This window comes from Propithecus coquereli, unplaced genomic scaffold, assembly GCF_000956105.1.
Source record: "Propithecus coquereli isolate 6110/MARCELLA unplaced genomic scaffold, Pcoq_1.0 Scaffold14, whole genome shotgun sequence".
NCBI classification, from domain to species: Eukaryota; Metazoa; Chordata; class Mammalia; order Primates; family Indriidae; genus Propithecus; species Propithecus coquereli.
The window spans coordinates 6,166,503-6,181,003 of NW_012138302.1; the positions used below are offsets into that span (position 1 = coordinate 6,166,503).

The window sequence follows — 14,501 nt, forward strand, 5'->3', positions numbered from 1 at the left end:
TATGTATTTTTTAGATTTCAGAAAACTTTTATTTTGACCTTAATTCTGAGCAGATGAAAGGATTATTACGTCCACATATACCACCTGCTGCCATAACCACCCTGGCCAGATCAGCTATTTTTTCTATCACTTATCCCTCCCAAGATGTTTTTCTTGTAATAAAGGTGAGAATAATGTTAAATATATTCATTTATTTGTGTAATGCCTATATACTTGTCTATCAATATTGTAGACTTTTCAAGAGCAGGGATTTGGCCTTTACTTAATTTTTTTCATCTCGATGTTCCTTAACACAATATTGGACATTCACTGTGAGTGCCACCCAGTTTTTCGTGAAGGGGGAGCTATATTAATCAGGGTTCTCCAGAGAAACAAAACTAATAGTAGATATATATCTGTATATCTATCTGTTATGTATCTGTTTACCTATCTATATTGAGGGAGGAATGGGGAAGATAAATTGATTTATTTTAAGAAATTGGCTCATACAATGCTGGGGGCTGGTGAGTCTGCAATTTATAGGGTAGGCAGGCAGACTGGAATTCCAGGTAAGAGTTGAACTGATGTTGCAGTCTTGACTCTGAATTCCATGGGACAGTAGACCAGAAATTCAGTCAGGGTTTCTAAGTTATACTCTTGAGGAGAATTCTTCCTTCAGGATACCTCAGTCTTTGCTCATAAGGACTTGGATGAGTCCTATCCACGTAATGGAGAGTAATCTGCTTTATTCAAAGTCTATTGCTCTAAATATTCACCATCTCTAAAAAATACCTTCACATCAACATCAAGACTGGTTTTTGACCAAACAACTGGGCATCATTGCTTAGCTAAATTTGACACATAAAATTAATCATCACAGTAGCTCTACTATAATTTTATCACTCAATTCCTAAATCATGTAAATACCAAAAGCTAAATCATTGATATCAGAAAGCATTATGATTTGACTGTCAGCCAATTAAGAACAAGGATTACAAATTCTAAAATCTCAGTATTACTAAGCTACTTAGTTTACTGTAACTTAAAAAATAATTTACCTTACCTTGACCTTGACTTGGGAGTAGCCTAAAATATATTCCTTAATCACTTTATCTTTATTTATGTAAAATTATCATAAAAAGGTAATGCATTTTAATAAGGTTATAAAGTAGATTATGAAATGAATCCTGTTTACCCACAGGAACAATGTCCTAATTTGTGGATACATTCCTGTGAATTCAGGTTAAAATAAATCTTAGTTAAAATGAACAGTAATGATTTAGTAGCGATGGTCTTCAGAAACTCACTTAAAAAGTAAAATTCTAGAAATGGGCCGGGCGCCGTGGCTCACGCCTATAATCCTGGCACTCTGGGAGGCCGAGGTGGGCAGATTGTTTGAGCTCAGGAGTTCAAGACCAGCCTGAACAAGAGCAAGACCCTGGCTCTACTAAAAACAGAAAAATTACCTGGGCGTGGTGGCGTGCACCTGTAGTCTCCAGCTACTCTAGGGGCTGAGGCAAGAGAATTGCTTGAGCCCAGGAGTTTGAGGTTGCTGTGAGCTAGGCTGATGCCACAGCATTCTAGCCCAGGTGACAGAGTGAGATTCCGTCTCAAAAAAAAAAAAAGATCACAATTTGGAAGAATTTTTATTGGTGTAGAAACGTATGCATGATATAATGTTTAGTGAAAAATAACTAATACAAAAATGTGTACTCTGTGGTTCCACTTCTGTAAAATATATATGTATGTACATATAAATGTATGCATATATGTAGAAAAAGACTTTTCTGTAATTTCAAAAAAAAAAGAACAAATGAAATTGTTATTTAAATTTTAAGGCCGGGGCACCATGGTTCATGCCTGTAATCTTAGCACTTTGAGAGGCTGAGACAGGAGGGTCATTTGAGGAGGAGTTTGAGACCAACCCGAACAACACAGCAAGACCTCATCTTTACAAAAGAAAACAGTAGAAAAATTAGCTGAGTGTAGTGGTGCACATCTGTAGTCCCAGCCACTTGAGAAGCTGAGGCAGGAGGATCACTTAAACCTAGGAGTTTGAGGTTGCAGTTAGCTATGATGACACCGCACTACACTATAGCCTGGGCAACAGAGCAAGACTCTGTCTCAAAAACAAAAAAACTTTTTTAAAGGAAATATATTTAACAATTTTCTTTCATCACTTATGGTCCATCAGGATGATTTTGTTTCTTGAGAGAAAAATTTCCTTGGTATGTGTATTAGTTATTGCTGTATAAGAACAAAAAGACAAAACCCCAGTGGGATACAATAATCAGCATTTATTTAGTTCAGGCATCTTAGTTGTCTCTTGGTCAGCCAGTCTAGGCTATCCTTGGTTGAGATGGTTGCGCTCCTTCAAGTGTCTGTAGGTTGGCTGTGTGTGTGTGTGTGTGTGTGTGTGTGTGTGTGTGTGTCAGTTGATTTAGCCAGAGTTGTTCTTCTGTATGTCTCTTCTTTTCTAGCAGGGTAGCCTGACATATTCTCATGGTGATTGCAGAAGTGCCACAGAGCAGACCCAGGTGCACAGGTGCTTTTCAAGTCTTTAGACATATCATGCCAGCTATCATTCTATTGGCCACAACAGGTCACATGACAGAGTACAAACTCAGGGAGTTGGGATATACACTTGGTCTCTTTATTGGGAGTAACTGCAGTATCATATAGCAAAGTGAAGTGTAAAGGAATGGTTACAATTTGTGCTATTATCTGTAATTCTGTCTATCACTGTCTGGGATGCTAGGGTTCTGGTTCAGTCAGGATTATTAATTCCTTGCTTATTTTTGTGCTTTCTTTATTGGTATAATTACTTTCTGTAAATATGTGAAGGGGTTACACCACTATGTTTGGGTTGTTGTTTATGTGTACCTGCCATTTTAGAGAATAAAAACTTGGATTACAGTAAGGTAATGTTAATAAAGTTCACTGAAAGTTATTTTAATTAATTTTTATTGAAATATGACATAATTATAGAAAGAACACAAGTTATAAGTATGTAGTTTGATTAATTATCCCAAAATGAACACACTATGTGACCACCCACCCAGATTAAGAAGTAAAACATTAGGAGAGCCTGTAATTCTAGCACTCAGGTAGGAGGATTGCTTGAGGCCAGGAGTTAAAGACCAGCCTGAACAATAGCGAGACTCCATCTCTACAAAAAATAAAGAAAATTTCAGAATCAACATCGTTAAGATGTCTATACTACCCAAAGTGATCTACATTTCAATGCAATCCTTATTAAAATACCAACATCATTTTACGCCTTATATGGAACCAGAGAAGAACCCGCATAGCAAAAACAATTCTAGGCAATAAAAACAAAATGGGAGGTATCAACTTACCAGATTTCAAAATTTATTATAAGGCTGTAGTAATCAAAACAGCTTGGTACTGGCACAAAAATAGAGCCATTGACCAGTGGAACAGAACTGAGAACCCAGATATAAAACCATCCTCATATAGCCACCTAATCTTTGACAAAGCAGACAAAAACATACACTGGGGAAAAGAATCCTTATTCAATAAACGGTGCTGGGAAAACTGGATAGCTACATGTAGAAGACTGAATCTGGATCCACACCTTTCACCTCTCACAAAAATCAACTCACACTGGGTAACAGATTTAAACCTAAGGAGTGAAACTATTAGAATTCTAGAGGAAGATGTTGGAAATACTCTTCTAGACATTGGCCTAGGCAAAGAATTTATGAAGAAGACCCCAAAGGCAATCACAGCAACAACCAAAATAAATAAATGGGACCTGATCAAATTAAAAAGCTTCTGCACAGCCAAAGAAACTGTCACAAGAGCAAACAGACAACCTACAGAATGGGAGAAAATTTTTGCATGCTACAAATCCGATAAGGACTGATAACCAGAATCTACTTAGAACTCAGGAAAATCAACAAGAAAAAATCAAACGACCCTATCAAAAAGTGGGCAAAGGACATGAACAGAAACTTTTCAAAAGAAGACAGAATAATGGCCAAAAAACATATGAAAAAATGCTCAACATCTCTAATCATCAGGGAAATGGAAATCAAAACCACAATGAGGTATCACTTAACTCCAGTGAGACTGGCCTTTATCAAAAAGTCCCAAAACAATAAATGTTGGCGTGGATGCGGAGAGATAGGAACACTCATACACTGCTGGTGGGACTGCAAACTAGTGCAATCTCTGTGGAAAGCAATATGGAGATACCTTAAAGAGATACAAGTAGAAGTACCATTTGATCCAGCAATCCCATTACTGGGCATCTACCCAAAAGAACAAGTGATACTCTATAAGAAAGACACCTGCACCCAAATGTTTATAGCAGCACAATTCACAATTGCAAAGATGTGGAAACAACCCAAGAGTCCATCAATACATGAGTGGATTAATAAAATGTGGTATATGTATACCATGGAGTACTATTCAGCTTTAAGAAACAATGGTGATATAGCACCTCTTGTATACTCCTGGATAGAGTTGGAATGCATTTTACTAAGTGAAGTATCCCAAGAATGGAAAAATAAGCACCACATGTACTCACCATCAGATTGGTATTAACTGATCAACACATAAGTGTACATATAAGAATAACACCTATTGGATGTCGGGCAGGGGGAGGGAGGAGGGGGGAGGAGAGGATGGGTGTTTGCATACACAAAGAGTGCAATGTGCACCATCCAAGGGATGGGCATCCTTGAAACTCGGACTTGGGGGGGAGTGGGGAGGCAAGGGCAACATATATAACCTAAACATCTGTACCCCCATAAAATGCTGAAATAACAAAAAAAAAAAAAAAGGAAAAAAATAAAAATAAAGAAAGAAAATTAGCAGGCATGGTGGTGCATGCATGTAGTCCCAGCTACTCAGGATGCTGAGGCAAGAGGATCCCTTGAGCTCAGGAGTTTAGGTGGCAGTGAGCTATGATGGCACCACTGCACTCCAGCCCAGGGAACAGAGCAAGACCCTGTCTCAAACAAACAAACAAACTGACTTAGCAGAATTCCAGAAACCACCGTGACCCATTCCATTCACTGTTCCCTCCCTCTTTCACAATTTTTGCCTGTTTTTGAACACTATATTAATAGGATCAAACAGGATTGTATTTTTTTGTCTTCCTTTTTTTCTACTCAATATGATTGTTTGATTAACCCATGTTGTATGCAGCAGTTTTAAAATTCATTTTCATTGCCTTGTAGTATTTTATTGTGTGAATTTGTCACAATTTATCCATCTTGCTGCTGATGGACATTTTGGTTCATTTAAGTTTGTGGCTTTTTTGGTAATTCTGTGAACATTTCCAGTCCATTAGGAAACTGACATTTGTACTAATTTCTGTTTAGTATATTCCTAGGAGTAGAATTGCTAAGTCATAGGATGTTTGTGTGTCTGCTTTGGTAGATGCTGCCAAACAGGTTTCCAAAGTACCTGTGATAGTTGCATTCCCATCAGCAGTGAATAAGAGGTTCAGTTATTCATACTTGGTATTTATCAATTTTTAAAAATTAAAATATAAAATACAATGAGATCTATACAGTATATATATCTGGGATAAACAGCTTGATGGATTCTTACACGTGTATTCATCAGGGTAACCACTACAGGGTAACTCAACGCTACACGGTATTTCCATCAACCTGGAGGGTTCTCTTGTTTTCTCTTTATAGTGACTACTCCTCCCTTCCATCAGATAACTAATATTCCAACTTCCATTACCGTCATTTAGCTTTTCCTCTTCTTGAATTTCATATGAATGCAGTGGTATAATATGTACATAGTTTGTGCCTGGCTTCTTTCAGTATAATGTCTATACTGCTTTGGGCTGTTACAGATAATGCTGCTACAAACATTCTTGTACATGACTTTTGGAACAAATGTGTTTGCATTTCTATTGGGTATATATAGAGGTTGAATTACTGCAACAGAAGGTATTTATGTCTTCAGTTTTAGTAGAAACAGCCAGTTTTCCAAAATGGTTAGTAGAGTTTAACTCCCATTAGCAGTGTTTGAGAATTTTAATTGCTCCACTTCCTTAACACTTGCTATCATCAGATTTTATTTTATTTTACATTTTAATTTCATTAATTTTATTTTGTTTCTGGTATATTTATTGAATTGTATCATTTTACATTCCTACCAAAATTAAAAGGATTTATCTTTTTAATTTTCTTTTTGGATTCCTCCTTGTTAGTATGTGGATTTTGTATACTATAACTTTCTTGAATTATTTATTCTAACGATTTTTTTGTTGAATCTTTGGATTCTTCCACGTAAAAGATCCTGTCATCTGCAGAGATAATTTTACTTCTTTCCAATTCAGATGCTTTTATTTCTTTTTCTTGCCTAATTGTTCTGGCTTGGACATTTAGTGCTATTTTGAATAGAAGTGGCTAATGTAGGCCAGGTGTGGTGGCTCATGCCTATAATCCTAGCACTTTGGGAGACCAAAGCAGGAGAATTGCTTGAGGCTAGGAGTTTAAGACCAGTCTATCACCTTTAAGAAACAATGAACCTGTTTTTAAGTAAAACACTGTATTAATAACATGGAATGTGAATACCAAAAAAAAAAAAAAGAAAAGACCAGTCTGAGCAAGAGTGAGACCCATCTCTACAAAAAAAAGAATAAATTTGCCTATCATGGTGGCGCACACCTGTAGTCCAAGTTACTCCGGAAGCTGGGGCAGGAGGATCACTTGAGCCCCAGGAGTTTGAGGTTGCAGTGAGCTATGATCATGCCACTGCACGCCAACCTGGGAGACAGAGTAAGACCTGGCCTAAAAAACATAAAAAAAAAGAAGAAGAAGAAGTGGTTAAAGTGGGCATCCTTTTTTTGTTCTTAATCTTAGAGGAAAAACTTTTAGTATTTCACCTTTGAGTAGGATATTGGCTATAGGCTTCTCTTATATGGCCTTTATTATGTTGAGGGTAGTTTCCAATGTTTGTTCTACATCAATTGAGATGATCGTGTGTTTTTTGTTTTCTGTCAATCTGTAAGTGTGATGTATTATATTGCTTTTTTTTTTTTTTTTTGTGAGACAGGGTCTTGCTCTGTCACCCCAGCTAGAGTACAATGGTGTCATAGCTCACTGCAACCTCAAACTCCTAATCTCAAGCAATCCTCCTGCCTTGGCCTCCCAGGGTGCTAGGATTACAGGCATGAGCCACTGCACCTGGCCTACATTGCTTTTTGTATATCGAACCATCCTTGCAGTTCAGGCTGACTTTTTAATGCTTAATTAGTCTTTATTTTTTTGCCTTTGACAGCTAGAAAAAGTTCTACAACAAGGAGATATTGGAGAGTGTGCAGAACCATATATGATTTTCAAAGAAGCAGATGCCACCAAGGTAGAATGTCATGCCTCTTATTTCCCCCACATTATTACCATTGTAATTTGGGAGAATACTATACAAAGCATATTAAAGAATTTTATTACTAATTCATTTTTTTTCTGTTGGCCTACTTCCTATCTTATTTTTTTCTTTATTTCCTTTGCCATCTAGTTTGTGTCATGTGCTATTCTAGTCCTTAAAATCTCCCCTATCTCAAAACTAACTGATTCTTAAAATTTTTTTTTCTTGGAGAGAACTAAGTTAAGTCAGTTTAACTCCTAAATAATTAAAAATTTTCTTTATTTATAAAATAGTGATATTGATAGAACTTTTTCTAGCAAAACAAGTATTCTTGGCTTTCATGTGGCTGCAGATAATTAAGGGATATTGTCAAAATAGAAAATACAGTCTATTTTGTATCAGGTGACTAATTTCTAGAATTTGAATAAACTTATAAATGCAAAAGAATTGAATAATTGATATCAAATTTCAGTTACCCTGAATTAGCTACCAGAATACAGGTGATCTTTGGATCTTTGACAAGATTTAATACTGAAACTGCCAGGAATGGTATGCTTGAGGAATACTGAACAATCTACCGAAATCTAGAATATGTTTAGCTTTCTATTTTCCTGAGATTCAGAACAAGAATTGAGCTTTTTCTGCTAATATAGGTAGATCTGAGCACATGATATTCTTTTCTGATCCTTGGCTATCTGGTTGAACTCAGAATTAAAGTAACAGTAGTCTGGCTTTCCCCAGGTTGTCATTTTACAAATTAAATTTGTTCCGTGAGATGGAACTCGTAAGTATGCTAGCAGCTTATTCCACTCTTTACTTATATATTTACGTAGATTGATAGAATTAAATATACTTAATATGTAGGCTCTTTAAGCAAGAATCTATTTTGGAGGTATAATAGATATAAACAGTGCTACCATTTAACTATCGTTCCATATTTTCCCAACCCTGAGTCCCAAGGTAGGACATTGTTATTAGAATATACTTCACCAACATCCTATTTGCAAAGAGTATGTGAAAGAGGTGGTATAGGTTTTCAGTCTTAGAGTGTTCGTTGGCTGTTTCAGGCCACCTTAGTGTTTATTTCAGGAGTAGCCTAAAAGTTGAGCCAGCCTCAAGATGTCCTTGAGATCATGTACTATTTAGGCTATTTTTTTTCCGGGTGTAATCCTTTTATAATACTTTTTTCTTTGCTTCTTTTATTACAGTTCCTAGCTTATTTATCATTGGCTTATTTGTGCCCACCCTCCACCACCACCTTATCATTATTATGAGTTAGGGACTATTTCAAATTGGCTCAGTTGCTTCCACCTTTTACAGAGTAAAAAATTTAACAAATCATAACATAATATTTTGTAGTTACCAGTTGCTAACTAGACCGTGGTATGCCTCCTTTCCAAAAATAATACTTGGAACACATAATACATGTTTGGCACTTGCTCTCCTTTCTTTTCTCCAAAGAATAACATAATCACAAACAAGTTTTAAAGACTTACTCTATACATACATTTGCAGAATGTGTTGGGTTTGTTCAGTGGTTTAGATAATACATTGTTACTTGATCTCTGAAAGGTACTGGTAGTTTTTCTGTCTTTGCTGAGAAATGAGAATTCTTAACCTGTCCTTTATATAGTATGAAATGCCTTTAATTCATTGCTTTCAAGTATAATCATATAACGTATAAAGTTCTGGTTTACAGAATAAGGAAAAATTGGAGAAGCTGAAAAGTCAAGCTGATCAGTTTTGCCAAAGACTTGGGAAATATCGCATGCCTTTTGCTTGGACTGCGATCCATTTAATGAATATTGTTAGCAGTGCTGGGAGTCTGGAAAGAGATTCTACAGAAGTAGAAATCAGTACTGGAGGTAAGAATGTTTTATATAAAATATTTCTGAGTGTATACTTTTTTTCTTTTTCCTCACATAGGCTTGTTTTATTTGTGAAATCTGCAATGTGATATTGCATAAAAAGGATTTTCCATTTTTGCCCTCTTTTTCATTTAACACCATTATTAAGATATAATTCACATACCATACAATTCACCCATTTACAGCGTGCAATACAGCAGGTCCTTGAATAACATTGTTTTGTTAAACATTGTTTTGTTACAACATTGATGAGAAAAAAATTGACTCCAATTCTGGGCCACCATCTGTAGAGAGTTCGCACATTCTCCCTGTGTTTGTTTGAGTTTTCTTTGGGTACTCTGGTTTCCTCTCCCATTCCCAACATGTACATATTAGGTTAATTGGCATGTCCAAATTGTCCCAATCTGAGTGAGTGTGGTTGTGTGTGTGAGTCCTGTCCAGAATTGGTTCCTGCTTTGCACCCTGAGCCTCTGGGTTAGTCTCTGGCCACCCATGACCCTGAACTGGAATAAGCATCAAGCAATAAATTGGAAAGTGAATGAATGAATACAAATTATTAACAAATAAAAATTCATAAAGTATATAATCATATACAAATGCATGACAATAAACAATGTGGTATAAAGTGCTCATCTCACCATATTTGTTATTGCTTGTTTTCAAACTGTGTAGTGGTAGGAGGTGCTCCTTATAATTTTTGCTTTGCAAACATTCCTCGATTTAACCTTCCACCACTATGCTCACATTCACTAATTCGCCAAAAATTGGGCAAATAATTATTTTACTTGCTTTTAGTAATCTTAAATGTATGTATAGCTTACATTTATTTCAATGTTTAATATAAGAAGTGTTTGGGTCTTTATTTAGAAGTTTACTGTTATTTTTGTGACCAGAAATGTGCCATAGTAACTTAAATCTTGTTTATATCAATTGGCATATGGTAAAATCAGTTTTATTATATGTCGTTTCCCTTAAAGTCACTTTTTCTAAGAACACATTGATGATGTTAAGTGGGGACTTACTGCACATCGTTTTTATGATATATTCACAGGGTTCTGCAACCACCACCACAGTCTAATTTTGGAACACTTTTTTTTATACCTGTTAGCAGTAGTCGCTCCTCATTCTCACAAAATCTACAAACTTAGCCCTAAACAACTACTATTTTTTCTGTCTCTATCGATTTCCGTATGCTGGACATTTCATACAAACGGAATTTTACATTATGTGGTCTTTTATGGCTAGCTTCTTTCATTTAGCATTATGTTTTCATGGTTAATCCAAGTTATATATCATGTATCAGTATATGGCTTCTTTTTATTGACAGTCCATTATATTTATATGCCATATTTTATTTATCTATTCATCAGTTTTAGTTTTTTCCACATTTTGGTTATTATGAATAATGCTGCAATGAACATTCATGTACAAGCTTTTGTATGGACATATTCTTTTATTTCTCTTGGATGTATACCTAGGAGTGAAATTGCTGGATCATATGACAATTCTATATTCATTCTTTTGAGGAACTGCAAAGCTATTTTCCAACTCTTCTGCACTTTCAGAAACCCTGCTTAGCGTTGTATGAAGGTTCCAATTTCTCTATATCTTTGCCAACACTTGTTGTTATCTGTCCTTTGATAATAGCTGTCCTACTGCAGGTGAAGTGGTATCTCACTGTACTTTGGATTTGCCTGTCCCTGATAGCTAATAATGTTAAGCATCATTTTGTGTGTATTGGCTATTCGTGTAACTTCTTTGAAGGACTAGTTATTCCTATCCTTCGACCATTTTTTAATAGCGTTTTTGGTCTTTTTTTTATTGTTGATGCCTAATTTTTAAATGGGTTTTTCATCTTCTTATCACTGAGTTGTAAGAGTTCTTTGTATGTTCTGGATGCAAATTCCTTATCTAATGTATGATTAGCAAATGTTTTCTCCAAGTCTGTGAGTTCTCTTTTCTTGACGGTATTGTTTTAGCACAGAAGTTTTAAATTTTGATGAAGTCAATTTTTCTATATATTTTTTGTCACTGTGCTTTTGGTGTCATATCTAAGAAACCATTATCTAACCCAAGATCAAGATTTACTTATATGTTTTAAGAGTTTTATAGTTTTAGCTCCAACATTTATGTTTATAATCGATTTTGAGTTAATTTTTGTACTGTGATGTGAAGTAGGGGTCCAACTTGATCTGTATGTGGATATCTGGTTGTCCCAGCACGATTTGTCACAAAGGCTATTCTTTCCCCATTGAATGATCTTAGCACCCTTGTTGAAAATCAAATGACCATAGATGTATGGGTTTATTTATGGACTGTCAATTCTATTCCATTGATCTGTATGTGCAACCTTATTATGCCAGTGCTATACTATATTACTTTGGCTTTACAGTAAGGTTTGAAATTGAGAAGAATGAGTCCTCCAACTTTATCTTTCTTCAAGATTGTTTTGGCTATTGGGTTCCTTTTATTTACATATGAAATTTAGGATCAGCTGTCAATTTCTGCACAGCAGCAGCTGGGATTTTGATAGAGATTGCATTAAATCTGTCAATTTATAGATTACTGCCATCTTAACAGTATTAAGTCTTCAAATCCATGAACATGGGATTTTTTTCATTTATTTAGATAGTTTTCAATTTTTTTAAACAATGTTTTGTAGTAGTGTACAAGTCTTGTCCTTCTCTTGTTAAATTTATGCCCAAGTATTTTATTGTTTTTTGATACTATTTGAAATGGAATTGTTTTCTTAATTTCATTTTCAGAATGTCCATTTTTAATGAGAAGAAGTACAATTGACTTTTTTATATTGATCTTGTAGTATGAGAACTTTTTGAATTTATGAATTCCAATTGTTGTTTGTTTTTTCCCCAGATTTGTTAGGATTTTCTGTATATAGGATTGTATCATCTGCAAATAAAAATAGGTTTACTTTCTTTTCCAATCTGGATGCCTTTTATTTCTTTTTCTTTTCTAATTGCTTGGCTTGATCTTCCTGTACAATGTTAAATAGAAGTGGATATCCTTGTCTTGTTCCTGACCTTAGGGCAAGTTCATTCAGTATTTTTCCATAAAGTATGATGTTTGCTGTAGGTTTTTCATAGATGTACTTCAGTAGATTGGGGATGTTCCATTCTGTTCCTAATTTTTTTAGTGTTTTTATCATGAGAGGCTGTTGGATTTTGCAAAATACTTTTTCTGCCCCTATGAAAGTGATTTTGTGTGTTTTTATATTGCATACTTTTAATGTGGTGCATTGCGTTGATTGATTGGTTTGGGGATGTTAAATTAATCTTAAATTCCTTGGAAGAGTACTACTTTGTCTTGGCATATAATCTTTTTTATGTGTTGTTGGAGTCTGTTGGCTAGTATTTTGTTTAGGATTTTTCATAAGGTAAATTGGTCTGCAGTTTTTCTTTCTTTTGATGCCTCTGTCTGGTTTTGGTATCAGGGTAATACTGGCCTCATAGAATGAGTTGTGAAGTGTTCCTTCTGTTTTTTGGAAGAGTTTTTGAAGGACTGGTATTAATTCTTTGAAAGTTTGGAAGAATTCACCAGTGAAGCTGTCTTGACCTGGTCTTTTCTTAGTGGTAAGTTTTTTCATTACTAATTCTATCTCTTGTTTTAGGTCCGTTCAGATTTTGTCTTTCATCTGAGTTGGTTTTAGTACTATGTATCATTCTAGAAATTTGTCCATTTCGTATAGGTTATCTAATCTAAGTGTTGACATACAGTTGTTCATAGTATTGCTATATAATGCTTTTTATCTGTAAGGTCTGTAGTGATATTCCTTCTTTCATTCCTGATTTTAGTAAGTTGAGTCTTTTCTATTTTTTTCTTCATCTGTTTAGCTAAAGGTTTGTCAATTTTATCTTTTTGAAGAAAGAAACAATTTTTGGTTTCATTGATTTTTCTCTATTGTTTTTATAGTTTCTATTTCACCATTTCCACTCTGCTATTGTCTTTTTTGTATCCTTTTGCTTGCTTTGGATTTAGTTTCTCTTCTTTTGTAGTTTCTTGAGGTACGAAGTTACATTACTGATTTGAGATATTTCTTTTTAATGGCATTTATAGCTAGCTATAAATTTTCCTCTGAGCAGTGCTTTAGCAATGTTTTGATATATTGTATTTTCATTTTCATACCTCCTAAATATTTTCTACTTTGTCTTGTTAATTCATCCTTTTCCCATTAGCTATTTAGAAATGTGCTATTACACTTGCAAATATTTGTAAATTCCCTGAATTTTCTTCTGTTAGTGATTTATAGTTTAATTCCACTGTTCTTAGAAAATACATATTATATGATTTTTAATCTTTTCAAATTTATTATATCTTCTGTTATGGCATAGTATATAGACTGTCTTGGGTGAATGTTCTCTAAGTGCTTGAGAAGAATGTGTATTCTGTTCTTGCTTAGTGTGTTGTAGTATAAATGTCTATTACATCTAGTTTTTTATAATTTTGTTCAAGTCTTCTATTTCCTTATTAATTCAATCTAATCTAATTGTGCTATTGGTACTCAATCTAATTGTACTATTGGTTTTAAATAATAGGATTATCGTACAGATACTTTGAATGCAACTTATCTGATGATTCTGTTTCAAACTCAAGTGCTAAGACTGAGGGACCATTATATGGTGACTAAAATTCCCATTGTGGTGAATATTTTGTTGTAAATGCGTAGTTCCTCTGTAACCGTTGTAGCTCATCTTTGGTCATAAACGTAAATCTTTGTGTACTAGAAATTTATTTTTACACTAGTGATGTGGTAAAAAGAGAACCAGAAGATTTAGGTATAGTGTGTTCTTACTGATCTCTACGGAAGTGAAATTCTTCTACTATAATCAAATCAGTATGGTGAGTGGATTATTTTTAACTTATTGGATTCTTCCCTATGTCTGGAAAACTTCTTTAAAACAAAATTTAAATTTTATGAAAATGAAGATACATATATATTTTTCCTTGGTAGAACGAAAAGGGTCTTGGTCAGAGAGGAGGAATTCTAGTATTGTTGGCAGACGATCACTTGAAAGGACAACAAGTGGAGATGATGCTTGTAACTTGACCAGCTTTCGACCAGCTACTCTCACAGTGACTAATTTCTTTAAGCAGGTATTGTTCTGACATGTAGGAATTCTGGGGGAATGTTTGTACACAAGTGTCTTTTAGTTTCAGAAAAGTAGTAATTGTACTGTACCTGTACATGAATGTGATTTCAAGAAATTTAAAAAAAATTACAAATAACAAGAAAAAGAATAATAAAAATAACAACTTATAAGAGTAGAAAATAAT

The 14,501-nt window shown here is 34.7% G+C and overlaps 1 protein-coding gene across 1 annotated transcript in view; it reads left to right on the forward strand.

Moving 5' to 3' along the window:
* Window positions 1-14,501, forward strand: part of DOCK7 (dedicator of cytokinesis 7) — a 229,483-nt gene that overhangs the window by 49,525 nt on the left and 165,457 nt on the right. The window contains exons 9-12 of the mRNA XM_012639329.1: window positions 15-164; window positions 7,255-7,335; window positions 9,041-9,206; window positions 14,179-14,321. Coding sequence (XP_012494783.1) covers window positions 15-164; window positions 7,255-7,335; window positions 9,041-9,206; window positions 14,179-14,321 — 540 coding nt within the window. The remainder of the gene's footprint in view (window positions 1-14; window positions 165-7,254; window positions 7,336-9,040; window positions 9,207-14,178; window positions 14,322-14,501) is intronic.